The 26,611-nt window shown below is 45.6% G+C and overlaps 2 protein-coding genes across 7 annotated transcripts in view; both read left to right on the top strand.

The window, feature by feature from the left end:
- IGSF3 (immunoglobulin superfamily member 3) overlaps positions 1–7,092 on the top strand; it is a 95,433-nt gene extending 88,341 nt beyond the window's left edge. For all 4 annotated transcript variants that reach the window (XM_017524188.2, XM_017524190.2, XM_017524189.2 and 1 more), the window contains 2 exons: positions 1,298–1,795; positions 3,968–7,092. In XM_017524188.2, coding sequence (XP_017379677.1) covers positions 1,298–1,795; positions 3,968–4,218 — 749 coding nt within the window. In that variant the 3' untranslated portion in view covers positions 4,219–7,092. The remainder of the gene's footprint in view (positions 1–1,297; positions 1,796–3,967) is intronic.
- Positions 7,093–10,362: 3,270 nt separating this feature from the next.
- CD58 (CD58 molecule) overlaps positions 10,363–26,611 on the top strand; it is a 57,723-nt gene continuing 41,474 nt past the window's right edge. For 2 of the 3 annotated variants that reach the window (XM_017524191.2, XM_017524193.2), the window contains exon 1: positions 10,363–10,513. In XM_017524191.2, coding sequence (XP_017379680.1) covers positions 10,426–10,513 — 88 coding nt within the window. In that variant the 5' untranslated portion in view covers positions 10,363–10,425. Of the gene's footprint in view, positions 10,514–15,976; positions 16,169–26,611 lie in introns of those variants that run through there. The other variant, XM_017524192.2, reaches the window with a different exon arrangement.

Below are 26,611 nucleotides of genomic sequence, written 5' to 3' on the forward strand. Positions count from 1 at the left end.
CACACCCTCCTGAGTCAGTCATGCTCACAGGGTAGGGCCCTTTTAGCCTTGTCATCTGTTATTTCACTTCAGTCCTTGGAGAGAGATTGATCTCCTTGGGTTCACTGTGTTTTGGGCAATAAGCGACATCCACGTAGTTTAAGTTACTGCATGGGTGTTTTAACTTCCCAGGGCTACCATAGCAAATTACTATAAACTTGATTGTTTACAACATTATTGTCTTACAGTTCTGCAGGCTACAAGTCCAAAATCAGGATGTCATCATAGCCATGCTCCCCGTGAAGGCGCTAGGGAGGAACACTTCCTGGCCTTCCCCAGCTCCACATGGCAACAGGCGTTCCGGCTGCTTCACTCCTGCTCAAGCCTCCCCCGTCATAGGCCACCTTCCCTCTGTGTCCTCTCCTGGGCTCATAAGGACACTAGTTATCTTAGTCTGCTCAGCTGCCATAGCAAAATACTGTAGACTGGGTGGCTTCAACAACAGAAATCTATTTTCCCACAGTTCCAGAGGCTGGAAGTCTGAGGTCAGGGTGCCAGCATGGCTAAGCTCTGGCAAGGGCTCTTCCAGCTCGCAGATGGCCACCTTCTCGCCATGTCCTTGAATAGTCTTCCCTCGGTGCATGTACCTGGAGAGAGATCCTCTCTCTTCTTCTTCTTATAAGCCACCAGTCCTACTGTATTAGGGTCTCAGCCTTATGACCTCGTTTAATTTTTGTTACCTCCTAAAAGTCCTACCTCCAAATGTAGTCACATTGTGGGTTAGGAATTCAGCATATTAATTTGGAGGGGTACCAGTTCAGTTCATAGCAGCAGCCTCTGGATTTGGGGCCCACCCTAATCCAGTAAGACCTCCTCTTAGCTACGACATCAAAAGATGCTGTTTCCAAATAATCACATTCTGAGCTTCCAGGTGGATGTGCGTTTTGGAGGGACAGTATTCAGCCACTCAAGGGGCTACAGTGAAAATAAACATCCCTTCCTCCCAGGATTCCCAGAGGGGACCACATTGCCAGCTCCTCATGAATTCCTTCACAGATATTTTATGCAAGTATAAACAGATCGGAATAAAATACATTTACTGCATGCAGTGACATGGACAGTAACATTGTTCTGTACTCTAATAATTTTTCTTGGGTCAGCTTCCACCTGCGGCACTGCCTGTGCCTTTTCAGTAGGTGCACAGTATCCTATAGTATGGATATTGCTATCATGTATTTAGTGATGGACGTTTAGTTTATTTTGAGCAAACAAATTTAAACAACCACTTCTGTCTTCTTTGTCCCTTGTCCCTCCCCAGATGCTGCCCTACAGGTGGACACAGTGGTCCCCAATGCCACAGTTTCTGAGAAGGCGGCTTTCCAGCTGGACTGTAGCATTGTGTCCCGCTCCAGCCAGGACTCCCGCTTCGCTGTGGCCTGGTATTCCCTGAGGACTAAAGCTGGGGCAAAAAGGAGCAGCCCTGACGTAGAAGAACAGGAAGAGGAAACGGAGGAGGAAGAAGAGGAAGAGGAGGAGGAGGAGGAGGAGGACAGTGATGACGCAACAGAGCGGATGGCCCTGCTGAGCGTGGGCCCAGATGCTGTCTTTGGCCCAGAGGGCAGTCCCTGGGAGGGCAGGCTTCGCTTCCAGAGGCTCTCCCCGGTGCTCTACCGGCTCACAGTGCTGCAGGCAAGCCCCCAAGATACGGGCAACTACTCCTGCCGCGTGGAGGAGTGGCTGCCCAGTCCTCAGAAGGAGTGGTACCGGCTGACAGAGGAGGAGTCCGCCCCCATTGGCATCCATGTTCTGGATACGAGTGAGTTTCCCAAGTACAGAGGAAGGAAGGGTGTCACTGTTGGTTCCACCTGTGTCTGGAAGATAAATTTTGAGCTTGATTATGGGTTAATAATAAATAGTTTTCTTTTTTTTTTTTTTTGAGACCGAGTTTTACTCTTGTTGCCCAGGCTGGAGTGAAATGGCACTCACTGCAACCTCCACCTCCCAGGTTCAAGCGATTCTCCTGCCTCAGCCTCCTGAGTAGCTGGGACTACAGGTGCGCACCAACACGCCTGGCTAATTTTTGTATTTTTAGTAGAGATGGGGTTTCACCATGTTGGTCAGGCTGGACTTGAACTCCTGACTTCGTGATCCACCCACCTTGGCCTCCCAAAATGTTGGGATTACAGGCGTGAACCACCACACCCAGCCATAAGTAGTTTTCTTAATGGTCATGGGCATTTATTAGTAGGCTTTGAGATATGGTAGGATTGGATATACTAGTTCATATACTTGACCCTTGATTACCCATGTAAAAACAGGGATAGAAATTAAAGTGATAATATACCATATTATCTTTATAATAAACTTGATGCTCCACCAGATTTAATTTTAGTAAGATTTCATTATACTAGTATATTGTTCAGTGTTACTTGTTATTTTTTTAGACTATTGGAACTCACCTTTCTTTAGTGAATTAGCAAGTGTTTCAGACTCACAATGGAAAGGGAAAAAAATGAAGCCTGACGACCTCACTGTCATTATTTCTTTTTGTCCAGTTTCTGGGTCATTGTTATTTTGGAGGGTGACTTGGAAGTCGAGGTGGGTCTCATATGTTGGGAGGACCAGCCTGGAAGGGCTGTGATATTACAGGAGAGCTGAGAGGGGATTTGCAGGTGCCCGGAATGCAGTTTCCATGATCCTGAGGGACTTCCACTGTGAACAGAGACTGGGGGAAGTATTGCTGGCCTGAATTTTTTGTTGGAACAATGCACTCTTGGTCGACTTGCCATCAAAACATGGAATACATTAGACTAAAAATGGTGTTCTAGTATTCCCCGAGGACTAACGCCGGGGCGGAAAGGAGCAGCCCTGACCTGGAACGCAGAAAGGAAAACAATTGCTGGGATTTTCAACTTCTTTTCGGCCAAAACATTTTACCACTTAATCTTGATTGAGTTTGGGCCACTATTTCTTTGTCTTGATCACCCAGCGTTCACATTGTGTTAGATAGAACCATATGAAACTGGAGTTTTGCAGGTCAACAGTGGCTATCAGCAGCAGTTTCATGCACTTTGGAAATCGAATAAGAGGCAGGTTAAATTTTCTTAATAATACTGATGAGTAACAGCTGTTCAGTGGACAGGACAGCAGGCTGCAGCATGCACAGACCACGCTGTGATCCACTGAATAACCCACTGCCTCAAAGCGAAAGCAAAGCAGTCTAGACAGCATTTTACCTGTGCATTGTGGATGTCCATTATTATTAAGTTTCATCGAACACAGACGTCATCCAGCAGCCTTATTTTACAGAGAAAACATGGGCTCCCAGAGGCTAGGCTCCTGCCAAGGTCTAAAGACATATAGAGCAGCCCTAAACCTATCTTGGGGCGCCTGGTTTATTCTCTTCCATATACAGCTATAACTAATACTGTGTTCTTTGTGGCCATAGACACGCTATGGATGTTTGTAAGTGGCCCATAATGACATTTAATTGATAACATTAATCAGGTCAGTATCATTTCTGGTAAAACTGCTCTCAGAAGCTGGCAGGAAGGGAATGTGTCATCCTCCCAGAGAAGGAAGTTTGTAGCAGAACTAAGTGCAAAGGGGCATGTAAAATGCAGCCATGCAGGAGGCTCCCACTGAACTGGAGCAGCTTCTTCACGATCCTCGAGGCAGTTGAGTTCCCAATCAATAAATTACATTTCATTATGTGGCTTTCCAAGAAGCAATAATGGCTCTCAATGGAAAATAGAAGCAGTGCTTTGCTGGAACGTACAGCTGTAAATTAGGAGAGCTGTTGTGAGAAAAAGAACATAAGGGTCGTCTCCCACCATTAGTGGTTAGCAGGGGAAAGACAGGCGGTGTGGGCATGTCACCGACGAGCTTACACTGGGTCAGGCGAGGTCTCCAGGAGGAGATGTGAGCAGTCCAGGTTCTCAGGTCAAACCCTCACTCAACGTCTTGTCTCCCTCACTGTCCTTTTCAGGTCCCACCCTGCAGTCCGTCATCTGTTCCAACGACGCACTCTTCTACTTCGTCTTCTTCTACCCTTTCCCCATCTTTGGCATCCTCATCATCACCATCCTGCTCGTGCGTTTCAAGAGCCGGAACTCCAGCAAGAACTCCGATGGGAAGAACGGGGTGCCCCTACTGTGGATCAAAGAGCCGCACCTCAACTACTCCCCCACTTGCCTGGAGCCCCCTGTACTCAGTATCCACCCAGGGGCCATAGATTAAGTGGGGGACGCCCAAGCAGATGTCGGCTACGGAGGAGCTGAGGCTCTCCCTTGCTCTGTGATTGGACAGCTGACAGCACCCAAACTCTGGGGTGCCCGTGTGGAAAGCTGTCAGACTTGAAAAGTGTTCCGAGCTCCCAATCAGTCACAGAGACAGACTGCCTCTCAGTGGCAGTCTCGGGTGGTTAGCTATTTGCGCGCAAATGTTGTGACCTGCCGTTAAGGTTTCTCGTTTCTGTTTTTAGTAATGTAGTGAGTAGCTCCAGGTGCCACATCTACTCACGGATTTATCTAGTATTCTCAGATAGGTGTTACAGGGCTGCTTCTTCTTTGTAATGTACTCTTTCTAAATCCCTTTGGTTTACCCTTTTTGGATCCCTTAATGTGGACGAATTTCTCTTAGGTACAACTGACAGCAAAAGGAAGGACGAACTTTCTAGTGACAAGGAATCTCTTCCAAGACCGTTTGTTTTTGCACATTTGAAAATGCCACCCATGGATCAAAATATACCCAAACATTTTTTACTTTCTTAAGACTTGAAAATTGTGTGTAGTGTGGGCAAAATTTGTATCTTGTCTTTTCCCTCAGCTGGAGCTGCTGGGACCAGTCTGTAGCCAAGATGAAAGCATTGACTTTTGCTTCACAGAACTGTGTATGTACAAGAGAAATCCTGCATAACCCCAATAGGAGTAGATGGTGCCTGGCCAGTCAGGGAGGCAAAAAAGGCTTCATCCCATCCTTGCCAAAATATAAGAAAACTGTCTTGGAGAATGGGTCAGAAGCTCCAAACGGCACACACTTTCCAAATCAAAGTGGGCGGGGGGGGGGTTGCTTTTAGCAGGTACTGACTTGCAGATTCGTCAAAGCCAGTGACTAGAGAAGGAAGGGAGAAAGGCTGGCTGCTGACTTGCCCTGAGCTGCAAGGGTGGCCTCTAACTGATAACTGTGAGCAGCTGGGCTTTTGTCTTCAGGTGCTTTGGCAAACTCTTAAAGTGTCCAGTGAACTTGAAAGGGGGCCCCTGAGCTGAGCACAGGGCCGAAGCAGCAACGGCGGACACCTGATGGAGGGCTCTGGGCTGGTCGACACTGATGGAACAGTGAGGGGTGGGAAGGGGGCCTCCGGGGCTTGGTGTTGGAGAGTGCAGAGAAATATCTACCTCCCTGGAGGTGTGAAGACTAGATTTTTCTTCTTCCTTCTGATTAGATTTTCCCTAAGGATACTGTTGTCTTCCTTATTCATTTTTTCTCTCCCTGCCTCTCACTGCTATAATATCATCCTGGGGGTGGTCCAGAGGCAGCCCTTTGTCTTCCTTTGTGTTTACCTAGTCTGGCAGACTGATTACAGTCATTGTCTGTGGGGTTTTCCCTTCCCTTTCTCAATCTCTTTTGTGGTTCTAGGTTGTTTGGTTGTTCATTGTTATGGTGGCTTTTTATTTTAATGCTCCTTGAGCCCCATGATGGCTGGCATTCCCTGTTGTTTTACATTGTTGGGCCAGATGCATGTCCCTCTTGGGGCATCATCAGTTGCAAATATTTCCTTTTTCTCACTTTATGAAGATGTTCTTATGCCCTTGCTTTCCATATTTTTCTGGCCAAGCGTGCCATCTCCCTTACTCTGGGGACTTGCATCCTGAGTCCCAAGAGGGGTCACAATTTGGAAAAAGTCGTCAGGGATTCTGGAACAAAGTCTGATAAGAGATTCCAGCAAAGCCCTGTTCTGAGTACAAGCAGACTGCAGGGGAGGCTGTGGGATTCCCCAGGCCCTGTGGGTGCTGATCCTTCAAGGGTCTGCGGATGTGCAGGTGGCTCAGGCTCCTTGGCAGATATTTTGCTGAGGCCCAGCTGAGGGAGCCCAGCAGCGATTGCTCAGCCATTTTCTGACAGACACACAGACCTGCCTTTTCTCTCCCAAATATACCAATACCCTCCTGTGAGACAGTGTGCAGGCACACCACCTTAATCCTGCTCTTGCCTGACATGCTGATTCTCATTTATTATGCTGCATTCAACACATTAGAGGTACAGGAGCGGCGCAGTTGTGAAGAAAGAAGGTCTTTTGCCCTGTTTCTTTATTTCAGGGATGTGGGCTTTCAGTGGGAAGTTGCTGACTCCTCATTTACAGGCTGAGTCAATGAGGGAAGACGACTGGCATTTCCTCTGTCGAAATGGAAGGATGCCAGCAGGCTGGCACGGACGGGGATGTGTAACCAAGATTTCAGTTTGAATCTGTTCACAGCGATAGAGAAGTAGGTGCTGCACGCAATTATTAAATATGTAAAGCAATTGAAGGGAAATTTGAAAGGAAAAAAGAAACCCAAGCCAGTATTTTAATAACTGCTTTTTCTTTGTATTTTGTATTGGGCTGGGGGATAGCCTCAAAGGTTGAGCTTTTCCAGCTTCCCATGAAGAACCCTAGGACCTTCTTTCTTTGGCCATTTCTATGGAAATGCGATGTCAGATGAGTGGTAATGGTGCCCTCCAGTGGCTGTGAGGCCTCACTGCGCATTGTCTGCCGGAGCCTCTGTCTTCGAAGACGGAGAGGAAAATGCTGAATACTCTCGATTCATCTATGTCTACAATGTTGCATTTATGAAAAACTACACTGTGCTAGGCGCATTCCAAGACATGAATATGACCACACCCTCTTTCACCGGGTGTTTCTGTAGCAAGTTTTCATATTCTTTTCAAACAATGGTTTCTCTGCGTTAATTATTGAAGAAAAAAAAAAAAAAGATGGGGTAAGAAAACTACCCATGCATGATGTAGAGAGCTGTTGATTTGTTTTTGTTTTTTAAAGGAAAACTATTTGTAAGATGTTGCACTAAAACATTTTATATACACTTCAGAGACCTGTAGTAAATTATGTTGAAAATACGGCTGTTTACGCTTACTGCAGTCTTCTACCCTTCCTCCTTACTAACCCCTTCGTCTGTGGAACTGCGCCGTGGGGCCAACAGTTCTGCCCTTCCCATTGCCCTGCTAGGCTCAAGGTCTGTGAATTGCAGTCCTTATTATTACACCCCATAACCTTCAAATGATAAAAACACCTCTTCCGCAAGACACTTCACTGCCATCTGCTGAAATGTATCCTAGTAAATAGACACCTTCACCACGAGGGTCAAGGCTATGTTGCCCCTAGAGTTGTGCCACACAAAACACACCTGGCGCCTGAAAGGCAGGTTCGAAATGTAGATCTTATAACCTGTAGCGTTTTTGTTGGGGGATGGGGGTAGAAGCCCGATGAGAAGGAGAGCAGGAACACAGGATAGCCATTTCTAGGGCCTCTGCAGAAAGTCCATGCCATCCTTTCCCAATTAGGAAGTGCTGCCCTGGCCGTGAAATGCAGCAGGCATCTCCCATAATGGAGATAAGAGCAGGAGTTGTGCATTCTAGTTCAGTGAGACTGCACAGCATGTCAGTCTCTGTTCCCTCTTCCAGTGTTGGGAGGGGTTTACATGCAAATTGAGAAGAATATTAGATTAAAGTCATAGCAGTGATATGGGATTAGTCAGAACCCATCTGTAATTCTTTAAAATTCATAGAACATGCAAAAGGAACTAGATGGTAAGAAGCAGAGGGAGCCACTTCCTTTTTTTCTTCTTCTTTTTCTGAGTCAAAGACTCAAAGGCTTTCCTGTGTGCTTTTCTCTGCTCCTCAGCATCCATGGCTGCACCCTTATCAACTCCTTGCAGTTGCTGGCTTGGCCAGGAGTTGAAAATGTGACTGCTTCTCTCTTGGGTACCCAATGGTTCCATGTTACGTCTCATGTATGATTTTTCCTATTTTTTTTTCAAATGTTCTCTTTTTGCCAGGGAACATTTTAAAAAGGAAAATAGAGTATTATAGAATAAGATTACCCTTCTATGCCCTTTGTGCAAATCCACCCAGTATTTATATAAATGAAGTGAATGTATGTTACCCCATGAGGCGTGCAATGAAAATGACAATTTGCATTTATGCAGGATTGGGGCAGTGTTTTGCTCACTATATTCTGTGATTCCTAAGCTTTATGGGAGTAACTAATTCCAAGGGTTTGGCAGAAACAAGAGTCGGGACACCCAAGAGTGGCATGCTAGGAAAAGCAGCCCCGGCCTCTTAAGCATACCTCCTTTCTTACTTTCTCATCCTTTTACATTATACATCTCATACTTTTACATTATCTACAGTGACAAGAAGATAAAACTGGATCTTGCAACACTGGTCACAGCATGAAAAACACATCCACCCCTCCTTTTGCTGGGACGTTCTCAGTATGTAAATTTGGCTCCCTGCCTAATGCATTGCAGGTCCAGCATTCCTGCGCTGCATTTGATTCACAAAATTAACTCAACCAGGCATATGAGTGCTTCTTAAAGTGCTTGATGGACAGCATTTCTCCTAGTGAAAGACCAGGCACTACTTCTCGGTCAAAGGAGAGTCCAGCCCAAGAAAGCCTAATGAATTATTCCTCACCCAAAACCTGGAGACCATGAACTGGAGGCAAGGGGCTTCCCCAGCCCCAGGGGACTGGGCTGTTCGTTCCTCAGCCCTGCTCTTAAGGGGGTTAGCAGCTCTTGCTGGCAGTCCACAAGCCCCGTTATCCTCTCCTGCTCCTGTATGAAGGGGTAAGAGTAGAGGCATTGGACATGACCTCAGCGGGACTCCAAGTTTTGTCCTTTACTGTGTGCCCTTAGTAACTTACCTTCTCCAAGCGTCAGTTTCCTCATTTGCAAAAAGACAGCACTAAGATTAATCCAAGTAATGCACTTCACACAGGGCCTGCTCAATTGATGTTTGTTGTATCACTTCCCAGCTCAAAACCTTTCTGTTTTTTTAGACATTGGCTCCCCAATGTCTAAAGATCTGACCCTATCCTTCCTTTCTAAGTTGGCCAGAGTTCCTACCAGCCCAGGGCAGAGGAGAACACTTGATTTCCTGGTATTTTGTTACACACTACACCTGCCTTGAGTTCCCATATCTATAGATGGTGGGGAATATTTCGAGATAGCAGGTTTGTGGTAGAGGACAGGGGCCCCAGAAGTTTCATTGATAAAGATACCTTTTACGATTTTATGGCTAACTTAAGAAATAATTAATGACTCTTTGCAGTATGGTTTAAGTGTCTTGAGTGACTTTGAGTACCCACCTGGGGATAATGGAGATGAATCAGCAAGAAAGCCCATACCTACTCAGTTTCACAACCTGCACCACGTGTTGGTGGTTATTTGCGCAGCAGGGATTCTGTTCATGGAAATGGATTCCTGCTCATATAATAACTAAGAGTTCCGTGTACTCCCTCAGCTGGGCAGGGCAACGCTGGTGCTTCTGTCTGCAAGAAAGGGGACAGACAGAGAGGCTGGTGTGAGAGCTGGTTCTGGGAATAGTCATTTGGTCTGGGATTCAGGGACATGAGTGGAGGGCAAGCTCAATCCAGGCTGATGAAGAGGAGGGAGAGTGATGAGTGATTGCCGCAGCGTGGGTTGGTTGGATGTGGGGAGGCTGGGCAGTGAGGGAGATGTGGATCTGACATCTCAGCCCGAGGGAAAGCCCACTGGTGAGATGGGGGAAGAGAGAAAAAGAGGAATCTGAGAAGGGAGAAACCAAAAGCTGGAAATCCCAGCTCCGGGGATAAGGGAGTATATTGGGGGAGGCGTGCACCTGGTAACCCTACGCCTACCAACAGGTGTCTAAAATGCTCCCTTTCCTTGTCATGTGAGGAAAAGTGGTTCAAAAAGTCCGTCTGATGCGGGATCGCACAGCGCTGAAGACATGAGGGGCCTCGGGTGGACCCCGCCCGTTCCCCTGCCTCCTCCAGCGGCTTTCTGGCAGCGACAGCCCCGTCTGGCCACGGAGCGGCCTCCAGCACGCCCCAAACGCTAAGGGGAAGCGCGGGAGGAAGGCAGAGAAACCAGGGTTTTAAAACGCAAGCCACTTTCAATCAAAGAGTTTCTTCCTTAAAATCGCGTATGGAATGGCGGCGGAATGACGGGAGGGACCGAGGTGGGGGACTGCACGGCGCCTCGGGGACACGGGAAGGAGGCGCGCGGAGCCGGGCCCCGGAGCGCGCGTGGGGAGTGGAAGCCGTAGGCGAGCGCTGCACCGCAGAGGCCGGCTGCGGGCGCGAGGGGCGGGGTCAGGGCCGGGGCGGCCCCGGCGGAGTCCTACTTCTGGCCGCCCGCGTGGGCGGTGCTTGAACTTGGCGCTGCGCGCGGCCGGGCCCTGGCGCAGATGCCCGCCCGACCAGCCATGGCTGCAGGAAGCGACGCGGGGCGGGCCCCGGGGGTCCTCGGCGTGGTCTGCCTGCTGCTCTGCTTCGGTGAGTGGAGCCTCCGCGGCCGGCGGGGACCGGGCAGCGTCCGGGCTGGGTGGACGCGCCGGGCCCGAGGCGGCAGCGGGTCCGGGGCGGGGTGGGGCGGGTCGCCGTGGGCCGGGAACGGCTCAGCCGCGGGGGCCTTTTCGGGAAGAGAAAGTTGTGATTCCATCGCCGGTGTCCCTCTGGGAGTCAGCAGGGAACTCTGGCCTCAGGGAAGGACGGATCCCGGCCCGCTGGCCGCTCTAGCGCGGCCTCCAGGGGCCCCGCTCACCCCGCGGGACCCAGTTCCTTCCCCGCCTCCCCAGGGGCGTCGCCTAGCGCTCCGCCGGACGGCAAACTTCTTCCCAGCGTGGACGCCCCGGGACGGGGTGCGGGCGCGGCTCCCACCTGCCCGAGAGCGAGGCCCGGTGCCGGCGCGGCGCGGTGCGGTCACCCCGGAGGGAGCTTTTCAGAGTCGCCCACAGCCAGGAGCGGGGAGGAGGGGCCGGTAGGCAGCGGCATCACGTTGGGATTCCTAAGTGGTGCGACTCCTGCTCTTTTCTCCTCCCCTCAAAGCCTAAAAGTTAGTGTCAGCGCTGTGCCCGTCCTCACCGTGTGTCAGCCAAGTCGTCACAACCACCCCAGGATATAGGTCCCTTTCTCCCCGTGTTTGCCTCCCTGCTGTCCTCCACCCTCCACACACTGGCCCCAGTCAGGCCGTAGCCGAACCTCGGGGCGTACAGCAGTGACCTCCCAGCGAGATCACCTGTACTTGAGGGGTTCCCATGGCGGGCCCCTGCACCCCACTGCCAGCCTTCCAGGCCGTCCATCCATTTGCTCAGCGTCCACTGCCAGCCGGGGAAGTCCATCTGTGGATGACAGCGAAAGGGGAGGGGCTGAGATAGGCTCGAAACTACCTGCATGATCACGTAAAGAAGTGAGTGATGTAAGAGAGGCCTAGGCTGGGCGTGGTAGTTCACACCTGTATTCCCAACACTTTGGAAGACTGAGGCGGGCAGATCACTTACTTGCCAGGAATTGGAGACCAGCGGGGCCAACATGGTGAAAGATCAACTCTATAAAAAATATAAAAATTGGCCAGGCGCGGTGGCTCACGCTTGTAATCCCAGCACTTTGGGAGGCCGAGGCGGGTGGATCACGAGGTCAAGAGATCGAGACCATCCTGGTCAACATGGTGAAACCCCGTCTCTACTAAAAATACAAAAATTAGCTGGGCATGGTGGTGCACGCCTGTAGTCCCAGCTACTCGGGAGGCTGAGGCAGGAGAATTGCTTGAACCCAGGAGGCGGAGGTTGCGGTGAGCCGAGATCGCGCCATTGCACTCCAGCCTGCGTAACAAGAGCGAAACTCTGTCTCAAAAAAAAAAAAAAAAATATATATATATAAAAATTAGCTGAGTGTGGTGGTGCATACCAGTAGTTCCAGCTCAGCTCCGAACGCTGAGATAGGAGAACCACCTGAGTCCCAGAGGCAGAGGATCCAGTGAGCTGTGATTGCACCACTGAACTCTAGCCTGGGTCAGAATATAACCTGTCTCAAAAAAAAGGAGATGTCTGAGCTGTGGGAGTACAGAGGGGAGAAGAAGGCAGTCTCTTTTGTGAAATCAAGTGCCTTTTTGTTGTGAAGTCTTCCTGGGAGGAAGGATATTTGAACCAGGCCTTCAAGGACTGGTGGTGTGTGGACATGTGACAATGTGGGAAAAGAATGCTAAGTGTCCCCTTTGGGAGTCTGAATTCTCTTCTGTGTTCCTGGGCCTTACAGGATCAGAACCATGAACCGGCAAAGAATAATCTGTCAGCAACAAAGAGGAACGGTGCAGTCAGGAGGAACTGGAGACAGGGAGGCCAGGAGGCCAGGGTGGACTACCATCACAGGGTCCAAAGAGCTTCGGGGAGTTCGTGTGCTGGTGGCTGGGGAAAGGAAGAAGAGATACACACAGGGATTAGTTGAATGAATGGGTAACTCCTCCAGGCAAGCTGGTCCCTCATTTCCTGGCACCTTGGGTCACTGCTGCCTATACCTGTGTTCTCCCTTCCACTGCAAACCCAGTTTGCCCAAGCTCCACCTCCAATAGAAGATTATTTGAACTATCTGTCCCTTCCTAGGTGTCTCTCTCACCTAATTCATGTATTCATTCAGAAGTCATTTCATTCAGCGAGCATGTATTTATTTTTGGGGGCCTAAGCCTGCCTCAATGGGGAAGCTGCAGACACAGTAATTAACAGCTGATACTGTTCATCATCAGATGCCTGCCTTTGGGTCCTGGCCCCACTCCTCACCTAAGTCATGAACTTTTGTGAGTTCCCTAACTTCTGTTCACTTCAGTACCTTCACTTTTGAAGAGAACACCACTCAACCTGAGGGAAAGGATAATAATAAACCCACTTAATAGAATTACTAGGAACATAAGTCATTCAGTGACTATTGACTGAGTGTCAATTATATGTTAAGCACTGAACAATGGATGGGGGATACAGCAAGATACGCACAGTTCCCTGCCTTTGTGAAGCTCACCTTATACTGAGGGAGAGAGGCAGTACGTAAATGAGTGAAAACGTGGATGCCGGATGGTGATAAAGTAAACACTTACTAGTGTAGAGATGAGCAAAGCAAAGAAGTAGGAATGGAAGTTGTTAATATTTCAATTCATTTTTTTAAAAATTTTAGAATATGTAAAATCTTTACGACAGTCGTGAAATTAGTGTAGGGAACATTTGCATACTTTCTCCTTGAATCACAAGTTAACTGTCACATTAGTTTTCTTTGTACACACACATCTCTTATTTTTGCTAAACCATTTGAGAGTTTCAGACCTCATGACACCTCACCTCTAATTCTTGAGTATATGTCTCATGAGAACAAGAGCTTTCTCCAGCAAGTCACAGAATCATTATAGTCTGGATATATGGCATTGATACAATACTGTTTTCTGGTAGAAAACCCAGAAGCCAGTCCTGTACCACGTACTTCATTTGGTAATCATGCCTCTTTAATCCCTTTTAACCTAAAACTGTTGGGTGTTTTTTTTTTTTTTTTTTTTTTTTTTTTTTTTTTTTTTTTTTTTTTTTTTTTTGGTACTTTATGACATCATCATTTTTAAAGCCTCTGAGCTGGTTGCTTTACAGAATGTCCCTTGGATGTGGATTGCCTGCATGTTTCCTCATGATAAGATTCTAGTTGTAACTATGAAGCAGGAATACTTCATAGTTATGTTGGGTCCTTCCAGTGTGTCGCGTCAGGAAGCAGACATGGTCTGTTTGTCGCATTATTAGAGATGTTAACTTTGACTATTTGGTTAAAGTAAAGTTTACCAGATTTCTCCATTGTAGAGACACGATTTTCCCTTTGTAAGTAATAAATGATGTAGTAAGTGATGTTTTGAAGTTTAGCGAATATCCTGTTCTCCAGCCATTGTTCATTCAATGGTTTTAGTATCCTATGGTGATTCTTCCCAGAATCCAATATCACTAAAATATTTTATTTTATTTTTTGAGACAGCGTCTCACTATGTCACCCAGGCTGGAGTACAGGAGTGCGATCACAGCTCACTCCAGCCTTGACCTCTGAGGCTCAAGCAGTCCTCCTGCGTCAGCCTTCTGAGTAGCCAGGACTACAGGTACATGCCCATGCTGGGCTAATTCTTCTTTTATTTTTTGTAGAAACAAGGTTTCCCTATGTTGCCCAGGCTGGTCTTTTTTTTGAGACAGAGTTTCACTCATGTTACCCAGGCTGGAGTGCAATGGCGCGATCTCGGCTCACTGCAACCTCCGCCTCCCGGGTTCAGGCAATTCTCCTGCCTCAACCTCCTGAGTAGCTGGGATTACAGGCACGCACCACCATGCCCAGCTAATATTTTGTATTTTTAGTAGAGACGGGGTTTCACCATGTTGACCAGGATGGTCTCGATCTCTTGACCTCGTGATCCACCCGCCTTGGCCTCCCAAAGTGCTGGGATTACAGGCTTGAGCCACCGCGCCCGGCCTTTTTTTTTTTTTTTTTGAGATGGAGTTTCGGTCTTGTTACCTAGGCTGGAGTGCAGTGGTGCGATCTCGGCTTACCGCAACCTCCGCCTCCTGGGTTCAGGCAATTCTCCTGCCTCAACTTCCTGAGTAGCTGGGACTATAGGTGCGCATCACCATGCCCAGCTAATTTTTGTATTTTTAGTAGAGATGGAGTTTCACTATTTGACCAGGATTGTCTCGATCTCTTGACCTCATGATCCACCCGCCTCGGCCTCCCAAAGTGCTGGGATTATAGGCGTGAGCCACCGTGCCCGGCCCCAGGCTGGTTGTAAACTCCTGGGCTCAAGTGATCCTCCCTCCTTGGCCTACCAAAGTGCTGGGATTACAGGCCTGAGCCACCATGCCCAGCCACTAAAATATTTTCAAATGGTAATTTTCTTTCTCTCCCTCCCTTCCTCTCTCTCTCCCTCCCTCCCTTCCTCCCTTTTCCTCCCTTCCTCCCTTTTTTCTTCTTCCCTTCTTTCTTTCATTTTCTTCTCTCTTTTCTTTTCTGTTGAGATAGAGTCTCACTCTGCTGCCCAGACTAGAGTACAGTGAAACAATTATGGCTCACTGCAACCTTGATCTCCCAGACTCAAGCAATCCTCCCACCTGTTTCCAGGTAGCTGGGACTACAGGGACATACTGCCACGCCCAGCTAATTTTTTTGCATTTTTTTAGAGACCGGATTTCACCATGTTGCCCAGGCTGGTCTTAAACTCCTGGGCTCAAACAATCCTTCTGAGCCAGTTTCCCAGAATGTCGGGATTACAGGCATGAGCCACCCAGCAATTTTCTATTCTGTTTTTCTGTATGGATTAGTTTATATTCTTCAGTAATGAATAGCTTTTGTACACACATCCTCCCTTTTTTCTTTTATTTTCGAAGGTTGTGTGGACTCATGGATTCTTTTTAAAGATGGCATTCCTGTCATCCTTTTTGGTGCTCAGCGACCCCACATTTGACAAGTGGGAGCCCCTTCAAGCTTCAGAGTCCTTTTGCTGCATTACTGTTTGATTTTAAACACTTTCTTATTTTCTGGCACAGAGGGATGTTCTGGACTCATTTTCCTGCCCCAGCCTTCAAATCATTACGTTTCCTGGTTTCTTTTAGTGAGAGAAGGTATGTAGACATCAAGTTCTGGGTGCTAGGTGTGCTCATGGGTACCAGAGTCATTGCTCCTCAGCTCTTTCAGTTTTCAAATTTAAGAAATAGAGTTTTTACAAAGTCAGGAGTTCACGGTGATACTTCTAACACTTATAATCTTGCCGTTCAGTTCTTCTGCCTCTTCTGCTGTTCCATATTTGTATCTCCTTACTCCCACAGTGAGAATTCTGTTCTTAATAGCGTCAGTAGATTTCCCTAATCTACATTAAACCCCAACTCATTTTACAGTTGCTATACCAATATATTACCCACTACAAACTTACTAGTTACAGTTACAGATTTGTTTACAGTTCTTTTTGTTTTTCATTATAGATAGTATCCAGCTTAACAATGGTTCAACCTAAGATTTTTCAACTCTACAATGAGTTTTTTGGGATATACTTCCATAATAAGTCAAGGAAAATCTGTGTATCCCAGTGAAGATGTATGCAATACTATATTCAAAAGTTACTTGGATTCTTTTTCTTTCTAACTGCCCTTCTTAAACAAGGTAACACTCTATTTTTTGTATGTCATTTTTGTCATTTAACCGTACATCTGCAAAATCATTCCCTATCACTTCATAGAGATCACCTCATTCTTTTTCACAGCTGCATAGTCCCCCGTAGGGTGACGATATGATAGCTAATTCAGCTACTCTATTCTTGTTAGTATTGCATGGTGTGGTCAGGGAGGGTCTGTTTAATAGGGTGACAGTTGACCATACACTTAAGGAAGTGAGAGCTAGGCCACAAGGCTATCTGGGGGAGTGGTATTCCAGGTATACTAGTCAGGACCCTGAGATAGGCTTCAAGCATTTAAGAAACTTTAAGGAGACCATTGTGGCAGAGAGTGGTAGACAATGAAGTTATAAAAGTAGTTGGGATTGGATCCTGTAGATGAAGTTTTGAAGGGCCTTTTAAAGATTGTGGCCTTTTTGCTTTCAGTGAATGGAAAGTTTTGAAAGATTTTGAACAGGAGTGAAATTATGATGACTTGGGTGTTTAAAAGAATTATTCTGGCTGCTGAATGAACAGTATGTAGAGGAGAGAAAATGAAGAGCAGGGAGATTGGCTAGGCTGCAGGGGCAATGCAGGAAGGTAAGTATTGGGGATGAGAGATGCCTGGATGTGTTTTAAAGGTGGAGCTGGCAGGATTTGATGTGGGCTTGCGTCAGTGGAATGAAATGTGGATAGGGCCTGGGTAGTGCTGGGCAAGTAGTAAGAGCTCAAAAACATGAACTGGGCTGAGTATGGTGGCACAAGCCTGTAATCCTAGCACTGAGAGGCTGAGGCAGGCAGATATCTTAAGCCCAGGAGTTTGAGACCATCCTGAGCAACATGTTGAAACTCCATGATATGGTTTGGCTCTGTGTCCCCACCCAAATCTCACCTTGAATTGTAATAATCTCCATATGTTAAGGGCAGGGCCAGGTAGAGATAATTGAATCATGAGGGCAGTTTCCCCCATACTGTTCTCAGATAATGAATAGGTCTCATAAGATTTGATGGCTTTATAAATGGGGGATCCCCTGCACAAGCTCTCTCTTGCCTGCTGCCACGTAAGACATGCCTTGCTTCTTCTTTGTCTTCTGCCATAATTGTGAGGTCTCCCTCACATGATTAGGAGGCCTCCCTGGCCACATGGAACTGTGAGTTCATTCAACCTCTTTCCTTTATAAATTACCCAGTCTTGGGTATGTCTTTATTAGCAGCATGAGAATGGACTAATACAGTAAATTGGTACTGGGTAGTGGGGTGCTGCTGCAAAGATACCTGAAAATGTGGAAGCAACTTTGGAACTGGGTAACAGGCAGGGATTAGAACAGTTTGGAGGACTCAGTGGAAGACAGGAAGATGCGGGAAAGTTTGCAACATCCTAGAGACTTGTTGAATGGCTTTGACCAAATGCTGCTCATCTCAAATAGAGTTGAAGAATTTGTTGGAAACTGGAATAAAGATGACTCTTACTATTTTTAGTAAAGAGACTGGCAGCATTTTGTCTGTGCCCAATCTGTGGAACTTTGAATTTGAGAGAAATGATTTAGGACATGTGGTGGAAGAAATTTCTAAGTAGCCAGACATTCAGGGGTGGCTTGGGTGCTGTTAAAAGCATTCAGTTTTATATGTTCACAAAGATATGATTTGGAATTGGAACTTATGTTTAAAAGGGAAGCAGGGCATAAACGTTCAGAAAATTTGCAGGCTGATATTGTGATAGAAAAGAAAAACCTATTTTCTGAGGAGAAATTCAAGCCAGCTGTAGAAATTTGCATAAGTAATGAGAAACCAAATGTTAATCACCAAGACAATGGGGAAATGTCTCTAGGGCATATCAGAAACCTTTATGGCAGCCCCTCCTATTACAGGCCTGGAGGCTTGGGAAGGAAAAAAATAGTTTCATGGGCTGGGCCCAGGGCCGCCCTGCTCTATGCAGCCTCCAAACATAGTGCTCTGCATCCCAGCTGTTTTAGCTCTAGCCATGACTAAAAGGGGCCAACATACCACTCAGGCTGTTGTTTTAGAGGGTGTAAGCCCCAAACCTTGGTGGCTTACACATGGTGTTGGGCCTGTGGGTGCATAGAAGTCAAGAATTGAGGTTTGGGAACCTCTGCCTAGATTTCAGAGGATGTATGGAAATGCCTGGCTGTCCAGGCAAAAGTTTGCTGCAGGAGTGGGGCCCTCATGGAGAACCTCTGCTAGGGCAGTGTGGAAGGAAATGTGGAGTTGGAGCCCCCACACAGAGTCCCCACTGGGGCACTGCCTAGTGGAGCTGTGAGAAGAGGGTCATCATCCACCAGACCCCAAAATGGTAGATCCGTTGATGGCTTGCACCGTGCACCCGGAAAAGACACAGACACGTAATGACAGCCCATGAAAGCAGCCAGGAGGATAGCTGTACCCTTCAAAGCCACAGGGGTGAAGCTGCCCAAGGTCATGGGAGCCCACCTCTTGCATCACCTGAATGTGAGACATGGAGTCAAAGGAGATCATTTTGGAACTTTAAGATTTGATGACTGCCGTATTGGATTTCGGACTTCATGGGGCCTGTAGCCCTTTTGTTTTGGGCAGTTTCTCCCATTTGGAATGGATGTATTTACTCAGTGCCTGGACCTCCATTGTATCTAGGAAGTAACTAACTTGCTTTTGATTTTATAGGCTCATAGGTGGAAGGAACTTGCCTTATCTCAGATGACACTTTGGATTTAGATTTTTGGATTAATGCTGGAATAAGTTAAGATTTTGAGGGCATGTTGGAAGGGCATTATTGTGTTTTAAAATGTGAGGACATGAGATTTGGGAGGGGCCAGGGTGGAATGATATGGTTTGGATGTGTCCCCACCCAAATTTCACCTTGAATTGTAATAATCCCTGTGTGTCAAGGGCAGGGCCAGGTAGAGATAATTGGATCATGAGGGTTGTTTCCCCCATACTGTTCTTGTGGTAGTGAATAAGTCTCACAAGATCTGATGGTTTTATAAAGGGGAGTTCCCCTGCACATGCTGTCTCTTGCCTGCCACCATGTAAGATGTGACTTTGCTTCTTTTTTGCCTTCTGCCATAATTGTGAGGCCTCCCTGGCCATGTGGAACTATAAGTCCATTGAACCTCTTTCCTTTATAAATTATCCAGTCTCGGGTATGTCATTATTAGCAGTGCAAGAATGAACTAATATACCCCATCTCTACAAAAAATTAGCCAGGTGTGGTGGTGCACACCTGTAGTCCCAGCTACTTGGGAGGCTAGGTGAGCCTGGGAATTGCTTGAGTTTGGGAGTTTGACGCTGCAGTGATCCGTGATTACACCATTGCACTTCAGCCTGGGTAACAGAACAAAAATAAAAATTAAAAATTAAAAAGGTAGGAACTATTTTATTATTAACAGAGTCTGTCTTATTCTGTCATTGACATTTCACGGATCCTTTATTGCCGACTATCTTCATAACTAGATTTGGGTTCCTTATATGCAGGAGTCAAGTCATGTATCATTTAAAAAAAAATTTCCTTACACTGGTCTGGTTTTTTTAGTAGCACAGATTGTTAAATCTGGGTATTAGATGACAATGTATTTGTCAAACATTTCTTCATTTGAAATTATCTCACATGTGAGACTTGTTCATGTGCTTTGCTGCAGTCAAGATTTAGACAGTCTTCTTTTTTTTCTTAATTTAGCAAAGATAATCCAAGTTAAAATAGTGTTGTGTGCTCCTGTAGGAAAACTAGGCCAGTGTTATAACAGAGTGTAAATAATAGCTGCTAGGAAGTAAGCACATGCTCTGTGTCAGGAGCTGTGCTTCAGATTTGAGATGTTTTTATTTAATTTTCACACTAATATTATTACATAGGGAACATTTAATAGGACAACAAAGCTTAGGTGGGTTTAGTAATGTGTCTAAGTTCACGCAGCTAGTAAGTGGCAGAGTGAACTTGAACTTTGATTCTGTCTTAATCAAAACCCATTCCCTTGTATGCCTTGTTATATCCCCAGCCTGAGATGCTCCAAGCAACTTTTTGAAGTTGAGTACTAGTGATTTCTTACTTATGACATGTGTACGTTGTCCAGGGAAATTCTGCTAAAACAAGTGAAGTTATATAGGTCAACGCAATTACCAGTCATGCAAAATTGTATTTAATATCGTAATTTGTAATGGTGCAAGGGGCTTCTTTGGGACATAGAATTTGCAATGGGAATTTATTGACATATTTATTATTAACATTTTATCATATTTACATTCTAGATACCCACATTTCACTCCTAGAAACTTTTGCATAATCCCAATAACATTATAATATCTATAAAAATTAACACTAATCCTTTAAATCACCTAACTTTTACCCATATTTGAATTTCCCCAATTATCACAAGAATGTCTTTTGTGAAGAACCCAAATCTAATCAAGTTTCACTCATTGTATTTGTTGCTGTGAGCATCTTTCAGAAGTTTTAAAAGAGGCTTAGAATCTCTTTTTAAGAACCAGATTGAAGAATTTATTTTATTGACCTCCTTGTCACTCTAACATTTCTTTAGGAAACACAGGCTTTGAGGGTAGGTATTGATTTCTCTGTTTAAAAGTAGAAACTTTTTCTACATAAATCAGACCTTCTTTGTGTAAGTTTACTGTCTTTTGGTTTCTTCTCATGCTGTTTCTTCACAAATGCCTAAGCCTTTCTGAAGCTTTACTTGAGGGGTGACCAGAAGAAGCTTTTACTTAAGGACACAGTCCCTTAAATTCAGCCATGACAAATCTCACCTCTCATCTCAGAGTTGTAAGTGAAACTAGGATGCAACAGTTTCCCTCTTCTCAGACAAGTGCGGGTTTAAATATAAAGCATGTCTGTAAGATACAGAGACTATCCCTAGAAAAGGAGGGAAAAACATTTTAGCAGTTCCTCTTTGGAGTTCCTCAATGCCCACCCACCAGCCTCCAAGGAAAATGCTTTCTGGTTACTTTATAGTTTCTGGTGACCTTTGCTTACTCTACAGTGTTCCCCAAAATGTCTGTTGAGATTGGTGCCTGAATTTCCATTGGGCTCACCGGTCTGTAGTTTCTTGGACATTTTCTTCATATGCCAGTTAAGAACTAGAAGAAAATTGAGGTTTAACATACACATTCAGAAAATAAGAATCAGTGTAATAAGAAAGTAATAAGGCTGTGCCATCATAAACTACTTGCAGTAGAGTTTTCCAGCAATGAACTGAGTACCTAGAAAATCACAAGGATTTTCAAGGAATTCTAGTGAAATTATCAATAGTGTATTGAAATACCTTGAATCAGACTTTGGATTTAAAAAAACTTACAGTCTTAATCGATCTAGTAATAAACTGATTCCCCAAAGCATGCTGTGGACCTCAGCTGTATCCTGTGATGAGAATAGTCAAAGGCAAATGTGGCCTTTGAGCATGGTGGGACCTGAGTGTCTGGGAAGGACAGGCTAAAGAAGTGCTTTCAAATAGAAATATAACATGAAACATGTAATTAATTAATAGTTACAAATTAATAATATATTTTAGCTAACCTGATATAGCCATCATATTTTCAACATATATTAGGCTGGTGCAAAAGTTGTTTTTGCTTTTTTAGTGGCAAACACAGCAGTTACTTTTGCACCAACTAATAGTTAATACGAAACATGTTAATGAGAGATTTTGTGTTCCACTTTTTAATGCCAGGCCTTCAGAGTCCGGTGTGTCTTTTATCTCAGAACACATCTCAGTTTGTATTAACCACATTTTAGGCGCTCACTAGCCACTTGTGGCTGATAGCTACTGTGTTGGATTGCACAGGTCCAAAGGGAAACATCTTAAGAAAGGAGAAGGAGGATAAGTGCAAGAACAAGAATTAAAAAGGAAACTATTTTAGCATAATATTAGAAGGAAAGTGTAGAAAGACGATTTAGAAAACCAACGTCCTCATTCTCGATGGACTGGAGGAGGAGGCAGATTGACAACTGAGGGCAAGGTCTGGGAAGTTCTGGCCTTGGGCACCAGGGACTTATGACCGTTGGGAGACAGGTGGCTGCAGTTTCAGTATGAAGTAGATGGGGGCAGGGAAGCCGTGGTAGTGTGGCTGAAATCAGTAAATCTCTGCCGTAAGGAAATAGAGAAGTCACTAACTAGGACTGCCTAAGGGTGGAATCGACCAGGAAGAAAGAGGAATGGCACCAGCCAAGGCATCGGGTGTTCTGGCCAGCAGGACAGGCTCTGGTCTGCACACCAGCCCCACCCCTTGCTAGCTAAGTGACTGTGGTCAGCTGACTCTCTCAGTCCATTTCCTCATCTGTAGCCTGGTGCTTCTGACTCTGTGATCTTTTCTATCAGCCAAGGGTCCAGCAGAGGGAACCAACTTATTTTGATAGGCATGTTCTCAAGAAATAACTCATTTCTCACTCTTGCCCCAGATATTCTTTGGCTCACTCCCCTGCTTTTCTGGGCTCTGCTCAGATACCAACTTAGGGCCACCTGCTACGCCTTGCAGCTCCTCTCCTTAACAGTACTCCTCAGCCCGCATACTCTGCTTTGTTTTTCTCTATAGCACTTAATACATGCAACATAAAAGAGCTTTATCTTTTCATTTATTGTGTTCTTCCCTCTACTGAAAAATAGACTCCGAGAGGGCTGGGATTTTGTCTGTTTGGTTCATTGCTGTGTCCTGCCTGCCGATAGGCAGGACTCCATAAACCTTTGATGAACAAATAAATAAATGGTAAGAACTATCTCATTGTTGAGGATTCAATGAGTTAGTATACAAACAGTTCTTGAAACAAGTGTTTGTCACATAGTAAGCCTGCAGTGAACGTTAGCATTGCTGCTCCTATTAAATATTATGACTGGGGGAGAGCTGGCCTAGGGTTCTGTGGATTGGACTCACTAAGCGCTAGGCAAGTGACACAACCGTATGAAACTTGCTTGAGTTAAACAAAACAGTGTTACTCCTCTTTATTATCCCCCATGCCTGGTAAGCACATTTTCTGCTCCCAAAATTGGGACGAATATGAGAATATTTATGGCCTTAATAGGACAGATTATTTGATGTAATTACTAACCTCGCCATCTTAGGAGATTGGCTGCCCCTCAATGCTATAAATGCACATAAGGGTGTATAGATAGAGATGTTGCTTCCCAGATTGCTATACACCCTGATACTGCAAGTACGCATTAACTGAAAGCATGCTGTGATGTGAAGATGAAATGCAGCGGGGTGGGAGGACCAAGGCCGTGCTCAGTGGCCCATATCCGGAGGAGAAACCCGTCTGCTCACTTGGGAACAAAAATGTCCCAAGACCCTACCGTCTCTGGGCTTGCAAGAGGCTTTAACTGAATCACCATTATGACGTCATATATTCAGAGGGAAATACCAACATCTATATATTCAGGTACTGAAACTTTTAGGGGAATTTTTCTTTTTTTTTTTTTTTGTCAAATGAATTTCTACGTTAACTGCTAAAAACTACAGGCAATGTGAGCCTTAAAATATTTTGGAGAGAGAGAGAAGTATCTTAAAATTACATTGTTTGTTTCTAAGAACAAACTCAAAATTGAGTGATTAGCTTGTCTCTAAGGTATGACATTGGCTGAGCACAGTGGCTCATGCCTGTAATCCCAGCACTTCAGGAGGCCCAGGCAGGAGGATCACTTGAGCCCACGGGTTTGAGATCAGCCTGGGCAACATAATGAGATCTTGTCTCTACAGGAAATATAAAAATTAGCTGGGCGTGGTGACAGGCAACTGCAGTTCCAGCTACTTGGGAGGCTGAGGCAGGAGGATCACTTGAGGCCAGGAGGTTGAAGCTGCAGTCAGCCATGATTGCACTACTGCACACCAACCTCAGTGACAGAGTGAGACCCTGTCTCCAAAAAGAAAAAAGGAAGGAAGGGAGGGAGGGAGGGAAGGAGGGAAGGGAGGGAGAGAAAGAGAGAAAGAAAAAAGAAAAAGAAAAGAAATGGCATCAGTGAATCTCCTCAAACAACAGACAAGCTGTTAAGTTTGATTGGGGTTGACATCCATGAGTAGGTACAAGTTTATCTGTTGTGATGCTCTGCATCCTATAACGCTTAGTAGGTAAAACCTATTTAAACTTGGGAAGGAACATCTTAAAAGAAACAGCTGTGGAGTTGGGAACGGAGAGCCACAGGTCCTCCCATCCTGCTTTGGTGGTGAGGCAGAGCGTGGGGCCGAACGCAGTGTTTTGGTTGTATGTGAGGGCCCCATAGCCATCTTATTTTCAGCTCCGCTTAAACTTCTTTCTCCACCTCTCCCTACCAAGTCCTGGTTCTTCAGCCAGCAATTTGGGATCTCACAAAGCACAGGGTTTGGTATGACTGACAAATTTTGCTATTCTGTCAGGAAGCCTTATCTTTTGAACTACATTTAAGTTGTATTTTAATCATTTTAATTAATTCATTCAACAGATGTTTATTGAACGTCCATATGCCGGACATATGGGGGTACAGCAAAAAACAGGAAAAGCTTTGTCCTCATTCTCATGGGGCTCTCCTGGCTGGGGGTTACCCCTAAGCTCAGATTTGAATTAGTTGCCAACTTGTAAGAACAGGAATTTTTACACATGTGAATATCTGGATTTTCTTGAAAAATTAGAAGCCCTGGGAATGGTGGGCTCCTGTTTCCACATGTCCGCATGGGCATGAGCTGAGGGGCCCCTCCCTGTAGGCTCACTGGTGCTGAAGTCCTCACCAGTCCCTTCTGACTCACCCTTCTGGTATCTCCTCTGTGGGTGGAATTGCCAGTCTTAGTCTGATGCATCATTGCCACTGTCACCTAAGGTGCTCCTGGTTGTGTTTCTTTGTGACCCCTTTGTTTGCTCCTTGTTTTCCTTTTTTTGTTTCTGTTCTGGCTTTTTCTTCCTGTGCTGGGCGCTTGCTCTCTGAGGCCCTTTTCAGCTCTAACATTCCATGATTTGGAGACCACAGAGGTTAGTGTCTCACCTGTCAGTTTAGAGGTGTGCTTGACTCAGTTTTCTCTTCTGCAAAATAGGCTTAGAAATAAAATCTGTTTAATATGTTTTTAGGATTCAGTGAGTACCTTTTTTTTTTTTTTTTTCTGAGATGGAGTCTTGCTCTGTCACCCAGGCTGGAGTGCAATGGCACAATGTCCGCCTCCTGGATTCAAGCAATTCTCCTGCCTCAGCTTTCCGAGTAACTGGGATTATAGGCACATTCCACCATGCCTGGCTAATTTTGTATTTTTAGTAGAGACAGGGTTTTACCATGTTGGCCAGGCTGGTCTTGAACACCTGACCTCCAGTGATCCACCTGTCTCAGCCTCCCAGAGTGCTCGGATTACAGGTGTGAGCCACTACTCCTGACTGTGAGTACCTATTGATAGAGCTCTTGCACCAGTGCCTGGCACAGAACCAGGGCCAGGCAAGTGTTAGATTAAGTAAAATAAACACCAGTCAATCTGAATCTCAGGACCTGAGAAAAATTTGCAGAGGAATTTGTGCTGGGGGTTGAGAGTTCCTTTTCATTAACCCATAGTTACAGTGACCATATTTTCTAAATAAAAAAATCAGGACACTTCATCTGTAAAACTTGGGTTCCAGGTACAACTTGAGGCCATACAAAAAGAACTATAAAAACTGAGGTGTTGATGTTTTGTAGAAACACTACAACAGAATATTTGAAATTAGACCTGTTTTTAGATATATGATGACTCTATACATATAGTGCTGATTAGGTATTAGGTACCCCATTATCTTTATTTAAGAAAGGACTATTCAAGATTCTTCAAAACAAAAGAACCTTCAAAAAATATCTGGCTCGCATAGAAAATCTGTTTAGGTGATCACTGATAAAATTTTTTTCCTCCCTCCATCTCTCTTTGCTTTTAAACAGCAAAAACTCACCACATGCCCAGTGCTCACCCAGTTGATTCAGACAGTGTGAATACCTTGATGTTGACCTAACTCATTAAAAGAAGAAGAAAACCCTTTGAGAGTGTATTCCATGTCAACCAGTATAAAAAGACTCAATTTTATTCAAACCTCAAAACAATCTTTTGTGGTAGGCATTATGATTTCTACTTTACAGCTGAGGAGATCTAGTGTGGGGAGGCCTTTGGGAATTCACCCTGGGCCTTGCTGCTTTCAAAATCTGGGCACTCTCTGTCCTACACCCAGGTATGGTTAGTTAGCATCCCTATGGTACCTTTTCTGAACACTCGGTGGTATCAGCAAAGCAACAAACTCAGTGTTGACTCCTTTCCTTTGCTCCTATTTGTGTATTCATTCATTCATTCATTCATTCATTCATTCATGGTTTGTGACCTTTGAGAAAAAATTCACTCCCCTTTCTTCTATTGTTCTTTTTTCATTAGAAATTATCTTAGCGGGCCGGGCGCGGTGGCTCAAGCCTGTAATCCCAGCACTTTGGGAGGCCGAGGCGGGTGGATCACAAGGTCAAGAGATCGAGACCATCCTGGTCAACATGGTGAAACCC

Source organism: Cebus imitator, unplaced genomic scaffold (assembly GCF_001604975.1).
Source record: "Cebus imitator isolate Cc_AM_T3 unplaced genomic scaffold, Cebus_imitator-1.0 Scaffold32, whole genome shotgun sequence".
Taxonomy (NCBI): Eukaryota; Metazoa; Chordata; class Mammalia; order Primates; family Cebidae; genus Cebus; species Cebus imitator.